We start from the raw sequence: 20,142 nt of genomic DNA, 5'->3' as shown, positions 1-20,142 counted from the left end.
AGGGAGGGAGAAAGGGAGAGAGAGAGAGAGAGAGAGAGAGAGAGAGAGAGAGAGAGAGAGAGAGCGCGAGCACGAGCTGCCCATTGGTGGCAGGGAGACATCGGCTCTCTTATTTGTGAACTGGAGATTACTACTTACTGGATGTACATAAGCAAAGGTCTGCTGGTCTGGACAAAGGTCCCTATCCACCCCTCCTCTTGCCGCCAAATCCAGGAGAGAAAGAAAAACAATGGACTTTGTTTTATCCAAAGTACATTTGTTCTGTGCCTCAATTCCTTCATCTGTAAAATGGGGCTAGGGAAAGTGCCTGCTTTAATTCTGACCCAGGCTTGGAGGAAGGTTAGCTAAGCTGCACACCTGTCGTCTCTTCTTAGAAGAGGGCGTGTCATCAGGTCTGTCACTAACAGGATGCTGAGTCTCCAGGGGCCTTTGAAGGCTTCCGGAATCTTTTGAGGGCGTTTCTCAGGCTGGCTCTGTCAACAGAAGGGACTGTGCATGAAGCCTCAATTAACGCAGCTGCTAATTCCCCACCCTGTCTTCCCAGAGCTCCAAGGAGGAGCAAAGCGTCGTCGAAGACTCCTGCTTGGCTCCCTCCAGCCCCTTAGAATCACCCTGTGCTCCTGTCAGGCCCTTGACAGAACTTCCCAAACTGAGGGAAAACTGAAGCCCAGAACAGAGAGGAAACTCAGGGGGCATGGCCCCCGGCTAACCAGGCAGAGCAGCTAGGGCAGTGTTGGAAGACATAGCTGTGCCTTGCATTTCACCTAGGATGCTTGGGTCCCCCAGCCCAGCCCAGCCCAGAGACCCTGGGATTTCTCGGAGTCAGCATAGAGGCTTCTCTCTGGAGCCATGCCTAGTCCCCAGGCTGCACAACCACCAGTCACCGAGGGGGAAAGAACCAGGCCCTGGGAGGCCAATGAGGGCAAGGTCTGCATCCACCTCACTGTTTCCGAGCACTTTCGCAAACAACACTTGGGACAGAAAAAAATGCTGTATATTGGCTTGTTTTGTCAATCCGCTCACACCTTTCATCCCCCAAACAGGCTGGGCCTCGGAGGTGCTCCCCGCAGCTACACTTCCATGAAAGGGTTAACAGGAAGTGCCTGGCATCCTGCAACCACAGAAGCCCATTGTTCTCCAGTTGGTCCCCTCCTCCTCATTCAGGAAGACCCTCTGGAGAGCCCCTTCAAAAGGGCTAAGCTGGTGTCTCCAGGCTGAAGGCCAGCCCATCAGGGAGGGCAAGCACAGGAAAAGGAAACTCACGGAGCTCAGGCTGGGGCACAGCTGTCACTGCCCGTCTCAGGGGTTTCCAAGGAAGGGGGCCTGAGGTGTGCCACCCCTGGGGGAAGGCAGCCCTCCCCCACAGTCCTCATCTTGAAGCCAGAGGGGTTTGATCTAGAGCCTTTAGTTACAACTTGAGCTCCTGCCTCCCTCTACCCAATACCCCACCCCACTCTGTACCCCCACCCCTCAGCATCTCTGGGTCAGAAAGTTTCACACCCCACGCCTCCTCCCCTTCACCTGATTTCAGATCTCTGTTCCATGTCCTGTCTGCTTCAGTTTAGCAGATTCCAGTAGAGGGGATGGCTTGTGCTTTGGCCTGGCAGCATGTATTTCGGGGAGGGGAGGGAACAGAGGAGGAGAGCTGTTAACAATTCCCTGGGAGACTCTGGGGGGTGGGCAGGGTGAAGGCGAGCAGATGGCAACCAGATGTGGATGGACAGGCTGAGGAGGAAATTAATTGGTACCAGTCTGGTGGCAGGCAGGGGAGGCAGGCGGGATCCAGGAGGCCCAAGAGCAGCCTAGATGCAGGAGGGCGGGTGGGGGTGTAGACATTAATGCTGAGATGAAGTCTTTTTTTTTTTTAAGATTTAAAAAGAATTTTTTTTATTGGGGAATTGGGGGGATGGGAACAATGCTGGGGAATTGGGGGAAGGGGAACAGACAAGTTGCTGTCGTTTTGTTCTTCAGTCTAGTTGTGGAGGACGTTGCTTCACTGGCCCAAGCTGCCACCATCATTGCGCTCTTACCGGGCTTGGCAGATCAGTCGCCGGCTTCTGGACGGCCGCTCACTGCGGCTGCTGGCCGCTCACGCTGGCTGCTGGCTACACACAGTAGCCCATGGCAACCCACTGCCACAGGGGCTGCAGCCTATGGCGTCGCCAGCGACTCACGGCAGCCCAGCTCCAGGTTGAGCTGTTGTTCAGCATCTTAGCTGTAGAGGGCAGTGTCACTGGCCCTCATATGTGGGATCCGAACCGGGGCCCTCTGGCATCCCAAGCCAGTTCTTAACCATCGTGCCACTCTGCCGGCCCCTGAGATGAATTCTTAACTGACAGTTGACAGTGTGCTGGGGGGTGGGGTGGGGGGGGGTGTTTGGTCTAGGTGCGATGGTCCAGCAGGCTGGAAGACAGCAAGATTTCTGCTGAGCGAGGCTCCATCCATAAGGGTCAGGAGAGGAGCCAGGCCCGGGGAGGCCTCAGGCCTGAATGTGCAGGTGGAGGGCCTCAGTCCCTGAGCTCAGCTTTCCAGCAAATTCCAGAAGACCTAAGCTTCCCTTAACACAGAGGTGGGTGGAATTAATAACTCCGTAGGCTGAACTTCAGTAAACAGATATAAAATGCCCTCAGGAGAGCAACTCTGGACACATGTAGGGGCTGTCTGGGCTCCCTGGACACGGGTGGGGGTCTCTGAGTCCCCCTGGACACAAGTGGGGGGGAGGCTCCAAGTAACCTGGGCACAGGTGGGGGAAGCAGGTATGTGGATCTGTTCTCCACTGGACACTGTTGTGGGGGTCCTGGGCTCGCCTGAGCATACATGTGGGGGGGTCTGGGTTCCCCTGGACACATGGGGGCGTTTCAGCAGCCTCCAAGCCAAGGGTGGGTAGCATGAGCCTCAAACTCTGGCAATCCCCATTTTCCTTCCGCTTTTTCCTGATTCCCAGTCGACCTCTATCCCCAGACGTCCCCAGCCGGGCCTCCTTCTCCCTGCGCGGCCCCTAAAGCCCCGCCCCCGCATTCGTGGGGCACGCGGGGGGTCAGGGGCGCTGTCCAGCGCTGAGGGTCTGGGAGAAATCCGGAAAAGAACGGTTTGGGGGCGAGGGGCGTGGCCCAGACCACCTACTACACTGTGAGTTCCTGCAGAGCGTATTTGAATGCCCCGCCCCTCCTGTGATTGACACCCAGATCACTCCACCCCAAGCGCCCCGCCTGAGACTTAAATTTCCTGGCGGAGATCAAGTTCCCGCTCTGCCGGGCTGGCAGCTACGCCAAGGCCGGCGTCTTCCCGCCTCGGGCGGGCACCTCGCCCAGGCTCCTGGAACCGGGTAAACCGGTCTGGGTGCTGCTCCTGGGGTGGTCCCGACCTGTGGCCCGGCCTTTTCCAAGCTCAGCCGAGGCTGAACTAGAACGCCTGTCCCTTGGGCCCTCGCACAGCGGTGAAGGGGAGGGATTCTGAGGATGGGGGAAATGACTAGAGCTGTCCCCTACTTGGCTCTCCTGCAAGGCGAGCTTCTCTGGGCCTCAGTTTCCCGGTCTGTATAAAGTGGACGTTAGAAGGACTGATCTCAAAAGAAAGGTGCAAAGGCATCATTCACAAAAACCAAGTAGTAAGCACCTGGTAGACTCCTCTCTGCTCTCTTGGAGGCCACAAGCTAGAAGAGGAGACAAACCCAGAAACATGTAAAATTGAGGTTGTGATAAATACTACACAAAAAAACTAGCTCTTGATCTGAATGTCAAATATAGGAATCTTGGACCAAAGGAGGCAGACAGGGAACACTTCCCTGATGATTTGCCCTAAAGCTGAGCCGACTAAAGTAGGTGAATAGGGAAGGGAAAAGTGCTCTAGGAGAGCTTATATACAAAGGCCCTGTGGCTGGAAGATTGCGGAAGTATGAAGAACAAAAAGCAGGTCAGTGGCGAGAGGGTGATGCAAGATTAGGCCAGAGATGGGCTGGGCCCAGATCCTGCAGGACAGTCCTAGGGTTGCTGTCCCTCTTTCAGAAGCAGAATTTTCCTAACGCTGGGACTGTGGGCAAAGTGATTCAATGTTATTTAAATATCATGGAATGCATTTCTCAGAGTCTCTCCGTTTTCAGCTTTCAGTCCCAGCTAGTCTGACTTAAGGATATATGAGTAGTCTTCCTCCTTTGGCAACAGTGTGTCTTTAACCTTGTTATCTTCCTCTGTAACTAAGAAAGCTGTCTGGAACACCTCACACTTGGCTACTGTTTCAGTAGGATCTTATGACAGTGTATCATTTTCACGGTAACTTTTGTGAACTGTTACCTTCTAAGTATAGTGAGTGATTAACCAGTAAGTTTTAAAAATTAGGTAAATAATAGTACATTTGTTATGCAGATCTGATAAAAATCCTGACCCTCAACTGTCTGAAGTTTGGGAAATTCTATTCTAAGAGCCATGGGAAGCCATTGATTAAATGAAATAAATATTAAACACTTAGCACCTGCTTACCCCAGACAACCTCATTCACTCATTTAGGCCTGGGCTGGGCATTCATTCAAGGAATTGACATTTGAATGGGGGCACAAATGTTAAACAGAACATAAATATACCCTTTCAGCCGGTGAGCAGTGCTCTAAGGAAGGCTAAGTTGAGTGGCAGAGTGGGGTGTTATTTTAGGTCAGATAGTCAAAGAAGGCCTCCCCAAGGAGGTGACATTTCAGCAGAAACCTGAAGAAAGTGAGAATGGACTTGTGGGTATCTGGGAAAAGAGCATTGCCGGCTGAAGGAATAACAAGTGCAAAGATACAGTTTGTGTTTTATAAGATCAGTACAGCTGCTGTGGAGAATAGATTGTGGGGGTCAAGGGCAGGGAGGGAGCTGCTGCTCTAATCCAGGTAAGGGATGATGGAGGAAGGGGATAAGCTTGGAGTGAGATGGTAGGTCAAGTCAATAGCCCCTTGACTGGATGGAGTATGAGAAAAGAAGAAAATGGGATTCAAAGAAGATTCCTCAATTGGAAGGCCGCAGGAAACAGCTAGAATCCTCTTTGGGTCCTGTTCTGCTTGGAGTACCTTAGACCCCAGGGAGACTTGAATAGAGAACTAAATTTGGGAGTTAGCATAGAGATGGCATTTAGAGTCCTAAGACTGAATGAGGCCGCCAGGGGCCTCCAGGCAGGGATCACTGGTAAGGTGAGAGGAAACCATGGGTATAGGACCTAGAGGAGAAAAAAAAATCAACTCTGTTAAACTCTATAGATGGCAGGGGAGGCAGATGCTTTTCACACTGAGCTACTGGAGTGGTGGGGGGTAGAGGTGGCTGCTTTTCCTGCTCTCTGGACTTAACACAGCATCTGCACACACTTTTCCATACAAATACACACACACACACACACACACACACACAGAGTGCTTATAGTGCTGTATATGTTTATAAACGGCCAGCACTGTTGTCATCCTGGCCTCGAACATTAAATTAAAAAAATAGTAACACTGGTACCAGGCACTTTACTAAGCATTTTACATACACTATCTTGCTTAACCTTCACAATGAACCTAACAGGTAGAAACTATTATATTCCAAAATTTATAGCCTGGGAAACTGAGGCCCAGAGGGGTGAAGTAACTTGCTCAAAGTTGCACAGGAAGCTGGCTCTCTGGCTCAGGTATCTGTGCTACTTAACCCACAATTTCTGCACTGGCCTTTGCCACCCAGCATCAAGGTTCTGAGTTATCTCTGTTGCCTGAGCATGTAGATCTGTCAGGCTCCGGCCTTTTACCTCCAGTGAGAGGGGGAAGGGGAGACACGGATAGTCCACATTCTACCAGACCAGTCCCATTGGATGGGTATGTATGTTTCAAATCTGTACCAACACTGTCATGAACACCCTTCTGGAACCTCCTGCTGATTCCCTGGTGAATCGGCTGAACACGGGATATGTGACATTTTCAGTTTTCACAGCTATTGTCCAATCGATTACTCCCCAGAAGGCCTGTCCCAATAACCGAGTGCTAATTATATAGGCCTGAAAACTCTAGGCCCCATCAGTGTCCGTTGTTGTGACAAGTTTTCGATTTTGCCTATTCTGATGGGTTAAAAGAGGTCTTGGGGGAGGGTATATCTTAAGGGGATGTCTCTAAGGGGTTGCTGGTCTGTCTCACACCGCATCGTCTCCAGGCCGCCACCGGAACTTCCAGGCGGGGGCGGGGGTCCGCCAAGCCGCTTCCCGCGGAAGGAAGGGCCCGGCGGTTCCTGCGACAGGATACGCAGTGAGGCCCCCTCCCCCAGCCACAGGGGACTTCCCTGGGCCAGGCCAAATTTGTGGGGGCGTTGCTCCCACGCGGGCTCATTGAGCTCCTAAGGGTGTGGGGCTGCAGTCCCCCCCCCCTACGTCCCACTGGGGAGCTCTGGGTCAGGCCCCCGAGTGGGTGGCGCTAAGTCTCTCACATTTCCGGGTAAGGAATCTGGCAGCTGTGGAGGCAAGTTGGGCTAGATCCCCCCCGGAGGGCCCAGGGGGAGGCAGGGAGGCAGGTGGGTGGTGATCGAGGCAGAAGCGAGCTGGGGGAGGGCATCCTGGGGCGGGGCGGGCCCGCCTCTTCGCGGCACCCTCTGGCCTCGGGATCAGGTCCCCCGGGGTCGCGGGAGGCCCGCAGTGGCGGAGCCATAGGTCCGGAGGCCCGGCGGGCACTTTCCCCGAGTCACTCACTCCCCGCACCTGCGGCTCCTTTGTCCTCCCAACAGTCCCTTTCTTGGGCCTGTATTGGGTAAATTATGAGGACTCTCTCCCCTGGAGTGGCTAACCTGGAGCTGGGGTGGGGCCAAAGCAAATAACAAGGGCTCCCACGGGCATTCCTAGATCTAACTAAGTCTTCTTGTGGGGAAGATGTTTAAAAGCCCACTCCATAGCTGAGGAAGCTGAGGTTGGGAGTTACCTCCCTGTCTCAGCCACACAATTACAACGCCAGAGGTTGGAACAGGGCATAAAAGGCACTCGGAAGCTCACCTTCCCTGGGGATCATGAGACCTCCGCCAGAGCGAATTCAGTTGGTCAAGTGCGACACGGGCAAGATCTGCGATCGTTCAAGTCTCCCAAGGAGGCGTGGCTCCCCAACTACGCTTGGGTCGCTGTCCCCGGCAGTATCCCCCACCAAACGTCTGCACCCGGAAAGTTCTCTCCCCTCACCAGACTTGTAGGGGAATTACTAAGGAATCCCCAAATGTGGGGGGCCTTAAGAAGTTGGAGAGCCCTGACACCCAGTGCGGAAGTGTTCCGGCTGAAAAAAGGAGGCCCAGCCCCCTCCCGCCCACTCTGCCCACGTGGGAGCCAGTCAGACCGGTTTGTGGGGCTCCTGCAAGTCGCCGCCAGCTTCTGACCCCTTAACCCCGCCCCTCCCCCACCAAGGAAGGATACAAAACAGCAGACTTTTTATTCAGATGGTCTTTATTTTCCTACCTGGCCTTTCTAGCAAAAGTCCAGATAGACGGAGTTAAACAGAGTCCACCAGAGTAAATAAACAGACCCTCAAAACGCCCTAGCTAGAATCTACCCCTCCCTAAACTGGCCCAGTCTCACCAGCAACTGGCCCCAGCTCAGCCTTACAGCGATCTGAACGTCCCCTTCTCCCATTTTTGTAATTCAGATCAAGACTGGGGTTCGACTGTGTCTGTATGTCTGAGGGAGGGTCACGCTTGAGACTGTGAACATCATCCCCTCCTCGAACGCACCAAATGAGAAAAATTTTAACCTGAAATCAGATCAGCTTCCCCCCACCCCCAACCAGAAGGCGCGGGGGCGAAGTGATTCAGGCCGCCCTCCTCCCATTCCCCACGGCGGTCCACACCCCAGGCCCTCCTCCCAGGCCCCACACCCACGCAAGGCAACAGGAAGCTACCCACATCTGCCCCATGACGCAACGATGATCGCTTGCATAAGTATGTCACTGGAGGGGAAGGAAGAGTGCCTGGAACGCTGGGCTGGGAACGCAAACATCAACTATAGAAAAACCTTGAAAGGGGAGCACAGCCCCCAGTAAAAAATAAAGTCCGACCCTGAGGAGTTGCAAGAACCAAGCGTCCCTCTCCCAGTCCCAGGAGACGGAAAGGCCACGTCCCTATCGGTTAAGACAGCACCTATGGGCGCGGCAGGTCTCGGCAGAAGGCGCCCGCGCCCCCGGCTCAGGCACCTCGGCGCCGCCGTGGCACACGGGTGGCAACGGCTCGCCGGGGGCAGAGTCCCTCTCCGGGCCTCTCAGCAGCCCGGGCGGCGGCTCCTCTCCATCGTTTCCGCGGGTGCTCCCGCGGGGGTAGCCTGACCTCGTGTCTGCGAACTCTGGCCGAAGGTTCGGCTGGCGCACTGGGCTCCGGCAGCGCCGCTCGGGGCCCCTCAGAAGGCTACCACAGCCCGCACGAGCACGTTTAGCATATTGTCCGCCGGGCGGCAGGCCGGCTTTGCCTCGCACGCGGGTGGCGGCACCGTCGGGGAGGCGGAGGGGCTGCAGTTCAGGAGGCCTGAGAAGCGCCTCTGTAGGACACGCGCCAGGTTGGGGAAGGCGCCCTCCGCTTGCGCGGGAGAAGGCTGCAGGCGATCGGGGACCTCCGAAGACGCTCCTTCCTCCACCTCCTCCTCTTCTAGACGGGCTTTCTTGCTCGGAACCAGTCCGGCGTCCCCGCCGTCGCTCAGGCTGCTGCTCCGCCGCTTGCGGCTGACTTTAGCGGGGTGCGGGGCACAGCAAAAAGGAGTTTCCTTGGCTCTCGGCGCCTCCTGCGTGTCCATGGGCTCGGAGCAGGGCTGCTCACTGTCGGGTGACGCTGCCTCGGCTGCCGCTTGCGCTTCCCGTGGCAGGAGCAGGCGAGGGTCTGGAGAACGGGCGGGCAACGAGGGCACCTCGGGCTGCTCATGGGTTTCCACCTTGGCGGAGAGATAGAGCTCCCGGGCGCTGCGCATCACCAGCGACAGCTGTAGACTTCGGTGCAGCCGCAGGCCCCCGCGCTGCATGCGCGAATGGTACATCTTCCATACCGATAGGGTCATGATGCGTTGAGCTTCCTTCTGCACCTCCATGGCGACTCGATGGCGAGGGCGGCGGGGACTCGAAGGTTGGGCAGTACAGGGAGCAGGTGCACTACAGACAACGCGCTCACTCACGCCTCTTTGCACGCCTACTTACGCCGTAACGCTGCTAGAACGCTATGCGGGGCACCCGCTACCCCCGGGCCCTTTTGTACTCGGAGTAACGTCACCAAGACGCCCCGCCCAATCAAAGCGCCGCATCCGGGCTTTCCACAGCGCCGGGGCCAGAGACGCCTTAAAGCCACAGGGTGGAATTTACCGGGCGGAGGAAAGGGACACGAACCCTGAAGAGGAGGGGCGTTTCCCAGTCCACACGAGCTCTTGAGGTGGTCAACTACCTCAGCCCCCACCCCAATGCGCCCGCGCACAGGCTCAGGGGAGGTGGGCCCATCCACTTGGTAGAGTTCGCAGGCTCCAGCAGGTCATAAGCGGCTAGTTTCCCTTGGCACCGAGCAAGACACGGGTTCGAGAAGTACATTCCCCCGTGGGCACAGTTCCAGGCGTCTGTGTTTTTTGAATCAACAATGATGCCAACGCTTATTAAGCGGTTACTACGTGCCAGGAGCTGTTAAAGGCTTTCCTTTCATGAATATCTCATTGATCCCTCACCACTCCACGGAGAGTACTGTTATATCTGATTTCGTCACGTGGGAAAACGGAGGCAGAGTGACTCGTCCAATATTTGCTAAATGAATAGAATAACTGGGCTATTACGGTGAAAGGGGGCCACTGGGGCCTTCAGCTCATCATTCTCTAGCGTCAGCCAGCCCTCTTCACTCCCCTTGTCTGTAGATGATAAGGAAGCTGGCGGCGATGACTGACTCAAGGGACAAAGCTGCCCCTTCCACAGACGGCGGACGTCTGTAGACACGAACGCAGCCTGGGCTGCCATCTGTACACTTCGCACACTGAGCATCCCCCCAGTTTCCTTCGGCACAAATTCCACGGGTGGGCTTGGCGCTTGCAAGGCGGAGGACCCGGCCGCTCGAAAGTCCGGGTGAAAACGCGGCTGCCGCCCCCTGAACGACACGGCCGTGCTCCGCCTCTGCAGCCCAGGAGGCGCAGTTGGGGTAGGAGCTGAAAACTGAGCAAAGCAGAGATAGAGCAGATAGAAAACAAAGGCTTCACCCTCCGCTAAGAGCTATCGCTCCAAGAAAACCTATTTCAAGTCGTTTCTCCAAAAAACGATGCAAAATTGTTTGGTTGGCTCCACACATTCGTGGCGCGGACCCTTTAAGCGGAGGCTCCGCCCACCGGAATGGCGCGCAGAGCCTTTCCGCCACTGGGTCAGCGCGACGTCCAGGACTAAATTCGGAAGTAATGACGTAGGGCAGGCGGACGAGATGCTTCCGGATGCCCATATAAGGACAGGGGTCGGAATCTCCGTACTGGGTAGTAGAGGACTTCTTCCGGGAGGGCGTGGGTGGGGTCTCGGCCTCCAGGCTCGCCCCTTCCCTCTCCCTCTCTGGGCAGTTAGGGCAGGCAAGAGTCCCCGGCTTCCGGACGGGCTTCCAGCGGGGTAGGCGCGGAGGGCGAGCAAGGTTTCGCTTCCTTCCGGGGAGGCCTGGAAGGCGTGACGCCCCTCCGGGTATGCCCAGCAGTCTACGGGTAGAGGCGACATCAGGGCTCCCACTGACGCCACCTCCCAGAGTCCCTGCAGCCATTTCTCCCTTAAGACCCCCTCACAGGTACTCCTGCTCCTCCCCCCAAAACTGATCCTCTCATGCATCTTTGGAGGACGCTCAGGTCCCTCCTCCCGCACATGAAGAATCAACAATTATTCCTTCCTAAAACACCCCTCCAAAAACAGTCCTCTTTCAGCGATCCTTCCTGCCACGTACAGCGACGACCTGCTGAGAACGTCCCCATTCCCTCCGTGGAGGCTCCAGAACATCCCCAGCCCAGGGGCTATCTCTGAGACCGCACACAGCGACTCTGACACACACAGGGGGGACCCTCCGAGGACTTTTTCAGACTTCCCGCCCATCCTCCAGAGGGAGTTCAGGACCTCACTCAGGCGATAGCTTCTCCGCACCCCCAAAAGAGTGCTTTCCCGAAGACCCCACATAGAATGCCCGTGTGACACAGACCCTACAAGCCCCTCCCCAGACATCCCTGGCCCCTCCCCAGACGAAGACCCCACACGCAGAGGACTCCCCTGGAGACAATCCTCAGAGCCACCATCACATCCCCTCCCGCGACCCCCAGTAAGATCCCAGTAAGGCTCGCAACCAGTAAGATCCCATCCCCAGAAGCATCTCCGGGACCCCTACTAACCACCACCCCGCTCCAGGACGACCTCGAGGCGCCCTTCCTCCGCAGTAAAAAAGGGGAGTCCAGCAGAACCCCACAGAATGCCCGCGACTCACCCCGCCCCGTGGGAAGGTAGGGACGACCACCTCTCCCCAACCCCCTTCCAAACCTGCCATTCTTGACCCCTGGGCTGGGAAGATGTCCCAGGACAGGATCCGGGTGCAGGTTCAGGGAGTCCGTTAAGAGGATCTACGAATCGTACGGGCCCCTTCCCCAGTCACAATCTCGTTTGATTTCAGGGAGGCTATTATTATTTACATTGGCCAGAAGAAAAATAGGTTGAGCAGCAATAATTTGAGGGGCTGTGGCTCGAACACAGATATCCCGAGCTCGGACCCAAACCCGACCAGACAGAACTACAGCACTACCGAGGGCAGTGGAGTACGGAGACGGGAAGGGGCGGGGCACGCGCACAGGAAGCCGTCTTTGCCCACAACCGAGATGGCCACCGAGAGGGCGGAAGTTCTGCACTTCCGGCCTCCGAGGCCTCTCTCTCCCCCCTGGCGGTCTTTCTCGATGGTGGTAAGGGTCACGTGACGGGGGCGGGGGTGGCGGCGGGTTCTTCACGGCTAGGGGGGAACCAGGTAGTGAGGCCGAGAGGGGAGGGGGCCCGGCCTCCGCCCGCGGGTGGACTGACATGTCTCTCGAAGACCCGTTTTTTGTAGTCCGAGGGTGAGTGACAGCGATTGGGGAGGGCAGAGGGTGCTCGGGCCCTTGCCCGCTAGTGCCTGGGTACCCAATGCAGCGTGCCAGTCGGTTCGGGCTCGACCGTCGGGGTGCGCGAGTTAGGATCTCCCGGTGGCCAAGTGGGAGGGGTACGTAGAGGGATGTGGGGGGGGTCCCCTTAACCCACTCGTTTGGGGGTGCAGCGGCTGGGAGCCCGCCTGCCCTCAGCCGCACCCGCTGTGCCCCTGCCTGCAGCGAGGTGCAGAAGGCGGTGAACACTGCCCGCGGGCTGTACCAGCGCTGGTGCGAGCTCCTACAGGAGGGCGCCGCGGTCGGACGCGAGGAGTTGGACTGGACGACCAATGAGCTGCGGAATGGCCTGCGCAGCATTGAGTGGGATCTCGAGGACTTGGAGGAGACCATCGATATCCCGGGGTTTGGAGGGCGGCCTGGGAGAGCCCATTGCGGTGGCAGGGGGAGCTGGGAGGCTGGACACCAGGGAAGGGTTGAGGGCTTTGAGGCAGAGGAGAGGGTTGTGACTGGCATTGACCTTGACTTTCGACTCGCGGCCTACGGATAGTGGAAGCCAACCCAGGCAAGTTCAAGCTGCCAGTTGGGGACCTGCAGGAGAGGAAGGTGTTCGTGGAGCGGATGCGGGAGGCAGTCCAGGTGAGAGGAGTTTCCGAAGGAGTCAGGGTGGGGAAGTGAGGGGAATCTTTACTCTCTGATGCTGTCCTCACCCCCAGGAAATGAAGGACCATATGGTCAGCCCAGCAGCCATAGCCTTCTTGGAGAGGAATAATAGAGAGGTAAGGCATCCTGAGCCCACATCCTCACCCTGTTTTGTTTTGGTTTTGTATATATATATTTTTTTAGCTGAGCCATCCTGCCACCTGTTGGCAGCTCAGCGGCAACTCAGCTCGGGCTGGACTCGAACCGGTGTTGCTCAGAGCTCAAACCCTTGAGCGAGCTCTTAACCAACTGAGCCACTCGGTCAGCCCTACCCTGTCTTTTAAGATGACCCTCTCCTTTGAATGCAAGCCTGACCTCTCAGTGTGTGTGTGTGTGTGTGTGTGTGTGTGTGTGTGTGTGTGTGTGTGTGTGTGTGTGTGTGTGTGTGTGTGTGTGTGTGTGTGTGTTTGCCTGTTTCTTGGGAATGAGTGTACATCTGTCCCTTATGTGTCAATACCCACCCTTTCTGTGTGTTCTCCTGGTAGTCTACCTGCCTGCTTTCTGGGTGTGCACATTTGTGCCCTCACTGTGTGTATACCCCCTTCAGCCTACTTCTTCTGGGAGTCTATATACTGGGATGGGTGGGTGATGTCCATATACCTTTCCCCCTGTTTGCTGTTTCCAGCATATGTTTCCAGCTTACCTTTTTTCTCTGTGTATGCACTTGACCCATCTGAGCATGTGAAGTTGGTCTCTTGAGTGTTTTCTGTCCGCCTTGTGCATGCACACCATTTCCCTCTGTGGGTGTGCTTACCTGTGTGTGCGCCCACTTATGCCTTTTGTGGGCACACTCCCTGCTGCCTGTCTGTACACTTTTTCCCCTTTGTGTTGTGGGTAGATTCTTTGAATGCTGTGAAACAACCAGTCTCTCCCCATCCTGTCATGGGGTCTGGGAGGGTGGGAGTGCTGAGGCCCACATTAGCTTGGAGTCCTGTAGCAGTGCCTGTGTGCCTTCCCGGTGTCCTGCATTGGGGATTAAAGTTCAAATTTGTAAATACACTTGGTTAATTCATTAATTCATTTCCTCATTCCAACCTCAGGAAACAGGGATTATAGAGCTCCCCATTTTACAGATGGAGAAACTGATACACAGGGAGGTCAAGTGATGTGGCCTTGCTAGTAAGTGGTGGGTCTGGGGAACCCAGGCCATCCCACTTCAGAGACTCCCTTACTGACTAACCACTGCCTGGATTTGTCACAAACTTGTGTCTGGCTCTGTGGTGAGTGGGCATCTCTGCCTGAACCTGTGGTCTGTGCCCCCACCAGATGCTGACAGGCAAGCCAGCCACCCAGAAGTCATCCAGCGACCTGCTGGATGTCAGCATGGTCTCAGCCACCTCTCGCTACATTGAGGAGCAGCAGGCCACCCAGCAGGTTTGTCTGGGTGATCAGGGCCACGGGCTGGAGGAGCCTGCAGACAGCTCAGGCCTCCCTGCCGACAGCAGTTCCCTGCCTCCAATCTACAGCTGATCATGGACCAACAGGACCAACAGCTGGAAATGGTGTCTGGGAGCATCCGGGTTCTGAAACACATGTCTGGCCGCGTTGGGGAGGAGCTGGATGAGCAGGGCATGTGAGGCCAGGACTCCCAGGGTGGGATGGGAGCCCAAGGCTGGCCGCACAGGGGGACCCTTTGGGGGCTGACGCCATTCTGGTTTTGGCAGCATGTTGGATGCGTTTGCTCATGAGATGGACCACACCCAGTCCCGGATGGATGGGGTCCTCAGGAAGATGGCAAAAGTATCCCACATGACGAGTGGTGAGTCCCCTGGGGGAGGCAATTTGGAGGGTGGGGGGCGTGGGGTGTGGGTGGTGCTACTGCCTCCCCCATGACTTCTGACCTTCTTGCCCCCAGACCGCCGACAGTGGTGTGCTATTGTGGTGCTGCTGGGGGTGCTTCTCCTGGTTCTCATCCTGCTCTTCTCTCTCTGACCCCGGCCCTCCCCAGGGGGCTGATCCCTCATGCTGGGGGAGCTGGCAGAGCCTTGCTCCCTGGGAAGAGGGGGTGATGCTTGGGGAGAGGTCCCAAGGCTCTCATTCAGAGCCAGTGGGACCCTCAGGGCCCTGGGCCAGATCCCTCGTCATTGGTCGTCTCAAGTGCGCTTAAGGGGTAGCGGAGGTGCGGGGCCTTCAGACACACCCTGCCCCATGTCTATTTCCAGTGCCCCAAAGCCATGTATTTGCCCCTGTGCCTTCATGTGCCAACTTGGAAATAAAATCCCAGCCTTTTTTATACATATTTGTATCATATGGTGTGTTGACTCGAAATTTGTGGGTGCCCCCTGAATGGGAACTCCACTTCTAACCCCCGTATTTGCACTCACTATGGCCGTGTGTGTGTGTGTGTGTGTGTGTGTGTGTGTGTGTGTACGTTAGTGATTTCAATGGTCAATATTGGGTGCAGAAAAGTGTTCTGGTTTTTTTCTTGGTTTTCATGACTGATAATTGTATTACCATTGAAAATTCCAAACCCTGATTCTTTCTTGAGCTTTTGAAGTACAGCCTAATTACCTTATACCTATTGTGCCCAAGGTAGGTAACTTCTGGAGCCATGGAGCTGAGCGGTCACTTCTGAGGGGCCTCTGAATAACGCAGGTTATTCACTGCACACCTGGTCCCTTGTTCCCTCTGTGATGCATAACTAACAAGCAGCATTTGTAAAAAAAAATTTTTTTTAAAGATTTTTATTGGGGAATTGGGGGGATGGGAACAGTGCTGGGGAATTGGGGGAAGGGGAACAGACAAGTTGCTGTCCTTTGGAGGACGTTGATTCACTGGCCAAAGTTGGTATTATTGCGCTCTTCCCAGGGGAGGCAGATCAGTTGCTGGTTTCTGGACAGCTGCTCACGGTGGCTACTGGCTGCTGGCTACACACGGTAGCCCATGGCAACCCACAACAACAGGGGCTGCAGCCTATGCCATCGCCAGCGCCTCACAGCAGCCCACCTCAAGGTTGAGCAGTTGTTCAGCATCTTAGCTGTAGAAGGCAGTGTCACTGGTCCTCATGTGGGATCTGAACCGGGGCCCTCTGGCGTCCCAAGCCAGCTCTTAACCAACGTGCCACTCAGCCGGCCCCAGCATTTGTAAATGTAAGGGCTTTGCCCTAGTCTTCTGGAGTACGAAATGATGCCTGTAAACTGGGTCAACTTGTGCAGGGGACCTTAGATTATCATCTTAAGATGTTTCCATCCTGCACATTAGGTAATCAGGCTTGGGAACTGTGCATCTCATTCGCTCATGTGCATGTTGTAAAGTATTGGGTGTCATGAGTATGTCACTGCATTATGCCGATGTGTCAAAAGTCTCAAAAAGCGGACTGGCCGAGTGGCTCAGTTGGTTAAGAGCTTGCTCAAGAGTTTGAGCTCTGAGCAACAGCGGTTCAATGCCTGGCCTGAGCTGAGCTGCCAACAGGTGGCAGGATGGCTCAGCTAAAAAAAAAAAAAAAAGTCTCAAAAAGGAACCCAATACGTCGATTCCTTTTTTTCTGTGAAACCACTAAAGCTATGTATGGTGTTGGGTTCTCTTGATCCATTCTATACTTAGTTCTAAGCTTTCCTGGGGTTAAAAGATATGCTTCTGGAAGTTGGATGGGGCAGTCACCCCTGGATTTTTATTGGCAATGCTGTTGACCTTCAAAACCCCTTTCTTGCCATTGAAGTTGGACTTCAGGACTCCAAGGTGCTGGTTTTACTGAAACATACCTGTCACCCTGGACATGGTAGTACAGTTGGCCCTCGAACAACATAGGTTTGAATTGCACTGGTCCATTTATACATATTGAATAAATTTTCAATAAATATTGTCAATGTATTCTTTACGATTTTAATATTTAAGAATACAGTGATATATAACATACAAAATTGTGTTAATTATCAGTAAGTCGTATTCTGGTCAACAGGCTATTTAGTCAAGTTTTGGGGGAGTCAAAAGCTATATGTAGATTTTAGACTGCATTGGGTAACCTGTGTTGTTCAAGGGTCATCCGTGTTAGTCATCTTCCCCATGGACATCTGAAGCTCCCTTAGTCATCATGGGGTAGAAGTACCTGGCCTGAGTGGAGATGTAGCCTCCTAGTCCACCCAGCAAAGATCTTTTGTTGACTTGATGGGGATCCCTCAAATAGGTAAATAACCTTCCTGCACTGCTTGAAACATCTCAATCAATGGGACCCTAAGGCACAACCATGTCTTTCCTTCCTCGCTCGATAGACCCTTTTGTCCTTTTACATCCTTAGGACCCTACTGCCCATGTTATCTGTGGCTGAATTTACACTTGCCACCTCAACTTTTGTGTTCCTTCTGATGCATGGGCAAGTTGGCTCAGGAAGGGGTTCTCGGTGTGCTCAGGACATGTTGCTGGGGCTGGGGTGTCAGACCACAGGACAATGTGTCATGCAGCCCATTTTATGGAGCTGCTGCCCTTCTAGCTTTGGAGGGGCTCCCGTGAGACACCCAGGCAGGAATTAGAGCTCACATGTGTGCAGGAACAGCCTTGGGGGGTGTTGTCTGTTCACACTGGGGTAGCCAGAAGGATGTTGTAAGTGGAAGCGGTTGGTGGCCTGGGCCTATACCTCAAGTGTTCCCATCTGAAAAGAACACACTGTCCCTGCCCTCACAAAATATGGGACATTTGGCATGGCCCCTCCCCCTAGCGCACCTTGAGCCAAGACCCTGCTGCAATTGCCAATGTGAAGCCCTGGGAAGTGGGGGTATTGCTCTGTGGAAAGATGAGGGAACACGAGTGTGCAGTGAGCATTCCTTCCCAGTCCCCCCAGCCCCCCACCCTCGCCCAAGTGAGCAGCATGCAGCAGGGCTGTTACAAAGGCGTTTAGTTTATTCTCATCATCAGTGTTACTGATGTTCTCATGTTCACATTTCCCAGTGCGCTCCTCTCCTTACAGTAGTTAATGTGCAATCTCACTTACGGGCCAGGGCAGGGGGGCTCGGCCCGCAGCGGGGCCTGTGTTGGCACTCCACGCGGACACGGCGGGTGGCCTGTCCTGCGGGAACAAGGGGTGGCCAGGGGAGGCAGAGGGGGCCCCCACAGTCTTTTTTGCGTTGGTCAGTGATTCTCCATTCGTGCTCCTTCCTGGCTGCCCGGGGTGGGGGGAACCATGCAGCTCAGAGCAGCGCAGGGCAACGGGGGGAGAAGGAACAGCAGCAGGCTGCCCAGGAGGGCAGGGCAGGGTGGGGTGGACGGGCACAGGGGTGGCTCCTGGGGTAAGGCACGACCCTGTCTTTGGCTCTCCTGGTGAGGAATATCCTCCCCTGCACCCCTGCCCGGCCCCTCCCCCCACACCCCCCGAACCAACACATAGTCCCTGGAGCCAGGGGTACCTCCTGGGGTCCCTGAAACAAGGGGTCTCTGCCACCTAACCCAGTGCTGCAGGAATATGAAGGACAGGGGCAAGCCCTGCCCAAGGACAAGGCAGGGAGGGGCTGGGCAGGGGCCTGCCCAGGACAAAGGGTGGGGAGGGAGAGGACCCCAGTCCCAGGAGCTGGCCCCCTGCTAAGGCCTGGAAGGGGAGAGCGCCTGGGGACTCCTGCTTCCTTTTGGGGGCTGGCTGGTGCCCCAGCCCACCCCTCTGTGGCCCGGGGCCTCACCAAGTGACCAGGATATTGTGCTTTGGGATGATGCTGGGGCAGGGTGTCAGGACAGGACGAGGGGGCGGGAGGTGTGACTAAGGTGCTTGTGCTTTAGCTGGGGGTGTCAACTCCCCCCCCCCATTTACTCGCCTCCCCCTATTCAGGCCAGAAAGAGGAGTGCCAGGACCCCAACTGGACCCAACACTCCCCACCCCCACAACAAGCAAAGCTGGAGGGAACCCCTCCCCACAGACTGGCAGAGCTGCTGGGTCAAGGGGAGGCCTCCAAGTCAGATTCCAAAGGTTCGCTGGGGTGGTCCTCAACCACCTCTGGCAGCCCCCTCTAGCAGTCCCCTGCCTCTGGAAGCAATGGGCCGTCAGACTTGGGAGAGGAAACCAGAGGTGGTGAGGACAAGGGCCAGAGACAAAAAACAAACATCGAATGACACCCAACATGGGGAGATGGGAGTTTAAAAAAAAAAAAAAAAAAAGAACCCTCCGGTTCACATGTAAAACTCAAACCAAAACCACTCGCACTGGGCGAGGCTATGAAGAGAGGAATGGTTAGAGAGAAAATTCTGCAAACAACTGTTAACAATGGAGTGGGCCCTGCCCTGTCCCCAGGAGCTGGGCTCAGCCAACAGGCCAAGACCAGAGACACCCTTCAAATGTAGCCCTGTGGGGGGAGCTGGCCAGACCCACAGGAGTCCCAGCAGCGGGTAGGCCTGGGGCCCCACCTCAGAAACACACACCCACATTCTACACGCACGCACACATTCAGCCTGCCCCTTCCCCCCGACCCCCACCCCATCCTGCCTTCCATGGCTCCCAGGGACCAAAGGGGACATTCTAGTCCCATTGGTTTGAAAAATAAAAGGAGATCTTATACTTCAGTATTTCATTAGCTAAAAAAATGTTTTAGAAAGTATGTACAGGGGGTGGGGGCTGGGAGCCCTGCCATGGGGCGGGGTGGGGATGGGGGAGGGAGGGAAGGGCAGTAGCCCCCCAGCCTGCACCCCTGGGTTCCAACCCTGGCCCTACTGCCTCTCATGTCTTCATTTGTTTAAAAGCAAAACTACACACACGCCCACACACGCACACATTTCTGCAAGCTCTGGAAACCTCTCATCCCATCCTCAGAAGCCCTAGGTCTGCACTGCTAACTCAGGACCTGCCCCTCTCAGGCCTGAGGGCACTGATGGGAGGCAAGAGAAACTGAGCACAGGGTGGGGGAGAGAAAAGGGCACCGGGCCGCCACAGCCTGCCACCTTAGGTCAGTCGTGAAACTTTTCTGAGCCTGTTTTCCTCAGCTGTAACAAGGGCAGTCCCCACGGCCTCGCCTACCCCAGCCCCAGGTGCAGGGACAGACCAGGGAGACAGGAAGGCGCTTTTGGAAAAGTGGAAGCACTGGGAAGTGGTGGCAGGAGGGGTCCTGAGCACCCTGGGGCCCCTGCAAGTCCCAAGGGGCTGCAGTGAGGGGTGGAGCAGAAGACTGCCCCCAGGCCGGTCCCTCCCCTGCCAGGCCTGGTTGAGTGGGGAGATGGAGAGACAATTGCTAGGGGTTAGGAGAGGGGGAGCAAGTGCTCCCCGACTGTGCACAAGTGTGTGCAGAGAGAGAAGGCCACACAGAGCTCACACCACTGCTGTCCTCTCCCAGCCCGCTTGGATTGGGGTCAGGGGTGGGACAGGGGAGGCCGAGGGGCTGGGAGCATGCAGTGCCCCCCGCACCCCGCGGGTCCTAGGGGGACAGACAGTAGCTTGTGACCAAGATGGCAGGCAGGTGTGTGTGTGTGTGTGTGTGTGTGTGTGTG

The 20,142-nt window shown here is 55.8% G+C and overlaps 2 protein-coding genes across 3 annotated transcripts; one reads left to right on the top strand and one right to left on the bottom strand.

Moving 5' to 3' along the window:
• Window positions 1–7,389: 7,389 nt before the first annotated feature.
• On the bottom strand, window positions 7,390–11,705 carry IER2 (immediate early response 2). The gene is given in 1 exon segment (XM_019664240.1): window positions 7,390–11,705. A coding segment is annotated over 1 exon segment (888 nt). The 5' UTR covers window positions 9,238–11,705; the 3' UTR covers window positions 7,390–8,349.
• A 78-nt stretch (window positions 11,706–11,783) lies between these two features.
• Window positions 11,784–14,997, top strand: STX10 (syntaxin 10). Of its 2 annotated transcripts, none has more exons than XM_019664242.1 (8): window positions 11,784–12,021; window positions 12,271–12,440; window positions 12,590–12,684; window positions 12,762–12,824; window positions 14,014–14,121; window positions 14,214–14,316; window positions 14,412–14,506; window positions 14,603–14,997. In XM_019664242.1, exons 1-7 carry the CDS (start codon window positions 11,987–11,989, stop codon window positions 14,498–14,500), a joined length of 663 nt encoding a protein of 220 aa, XP_019519787.1. In that variant the 5' UTR covers window positions 11,784–11,986; the 3' UTR covers window positions 14,501–14,506; window positions 14,603–14,997. The 2 variants fall into 2 exon arrangements, with proteins under 2 accessions (XP_019519787.1, XP_019519786.1); XM_019664241.1 differs by having other exon boundaries at window positions 14,214–14,320.
• The last annotated feature ends 5,145 nt before the right edge of the window (window positions 14,998–20,142 follow it).

Source organism: Hipposideros armiger, unplaced genomic scaffold, assembly GCF_001890085.2.
Source record: "Hipposideros armiger isolate ML-2016 unplaced genomic scaffold, ASM189008v1 scaffold_417, whole genome shotgun sequence".
Lineage (NCBI taxonomy): Eukaryota > Metazoa > Chordata > Mammalia > Chiroptera > Hipposideridae > Hipposideros > Hipposideros armiger.
This window is presented reverse-complemented; position numbering and strand designations above follow the sequence as displayed.

Excerpts from the sequence above, each read along its gene's own strand:
- STX10 (XM_019664241.1), top strand. The coding sequence starts at position 11,987 with ATGTCTCTCGAAGACCCGTTTTTTGTAGTCCGAGG. Across the intron at positions 12,441-12,589 it reads GGACTTGGAGGAGACCATCG|GGATAGTGGAAGCCAACCCA; the intron begins ATATCCCGGGGT and ends CTCGCGGCCTAC. Across the intron at positions 14,507-14,602 it reads AGTATCCCACATGACGAGTG|ACCGCCGACAGTGGTGTGCT; the intron begins GTGAGTCCCCTG and ends TCTTGCCCCCAG.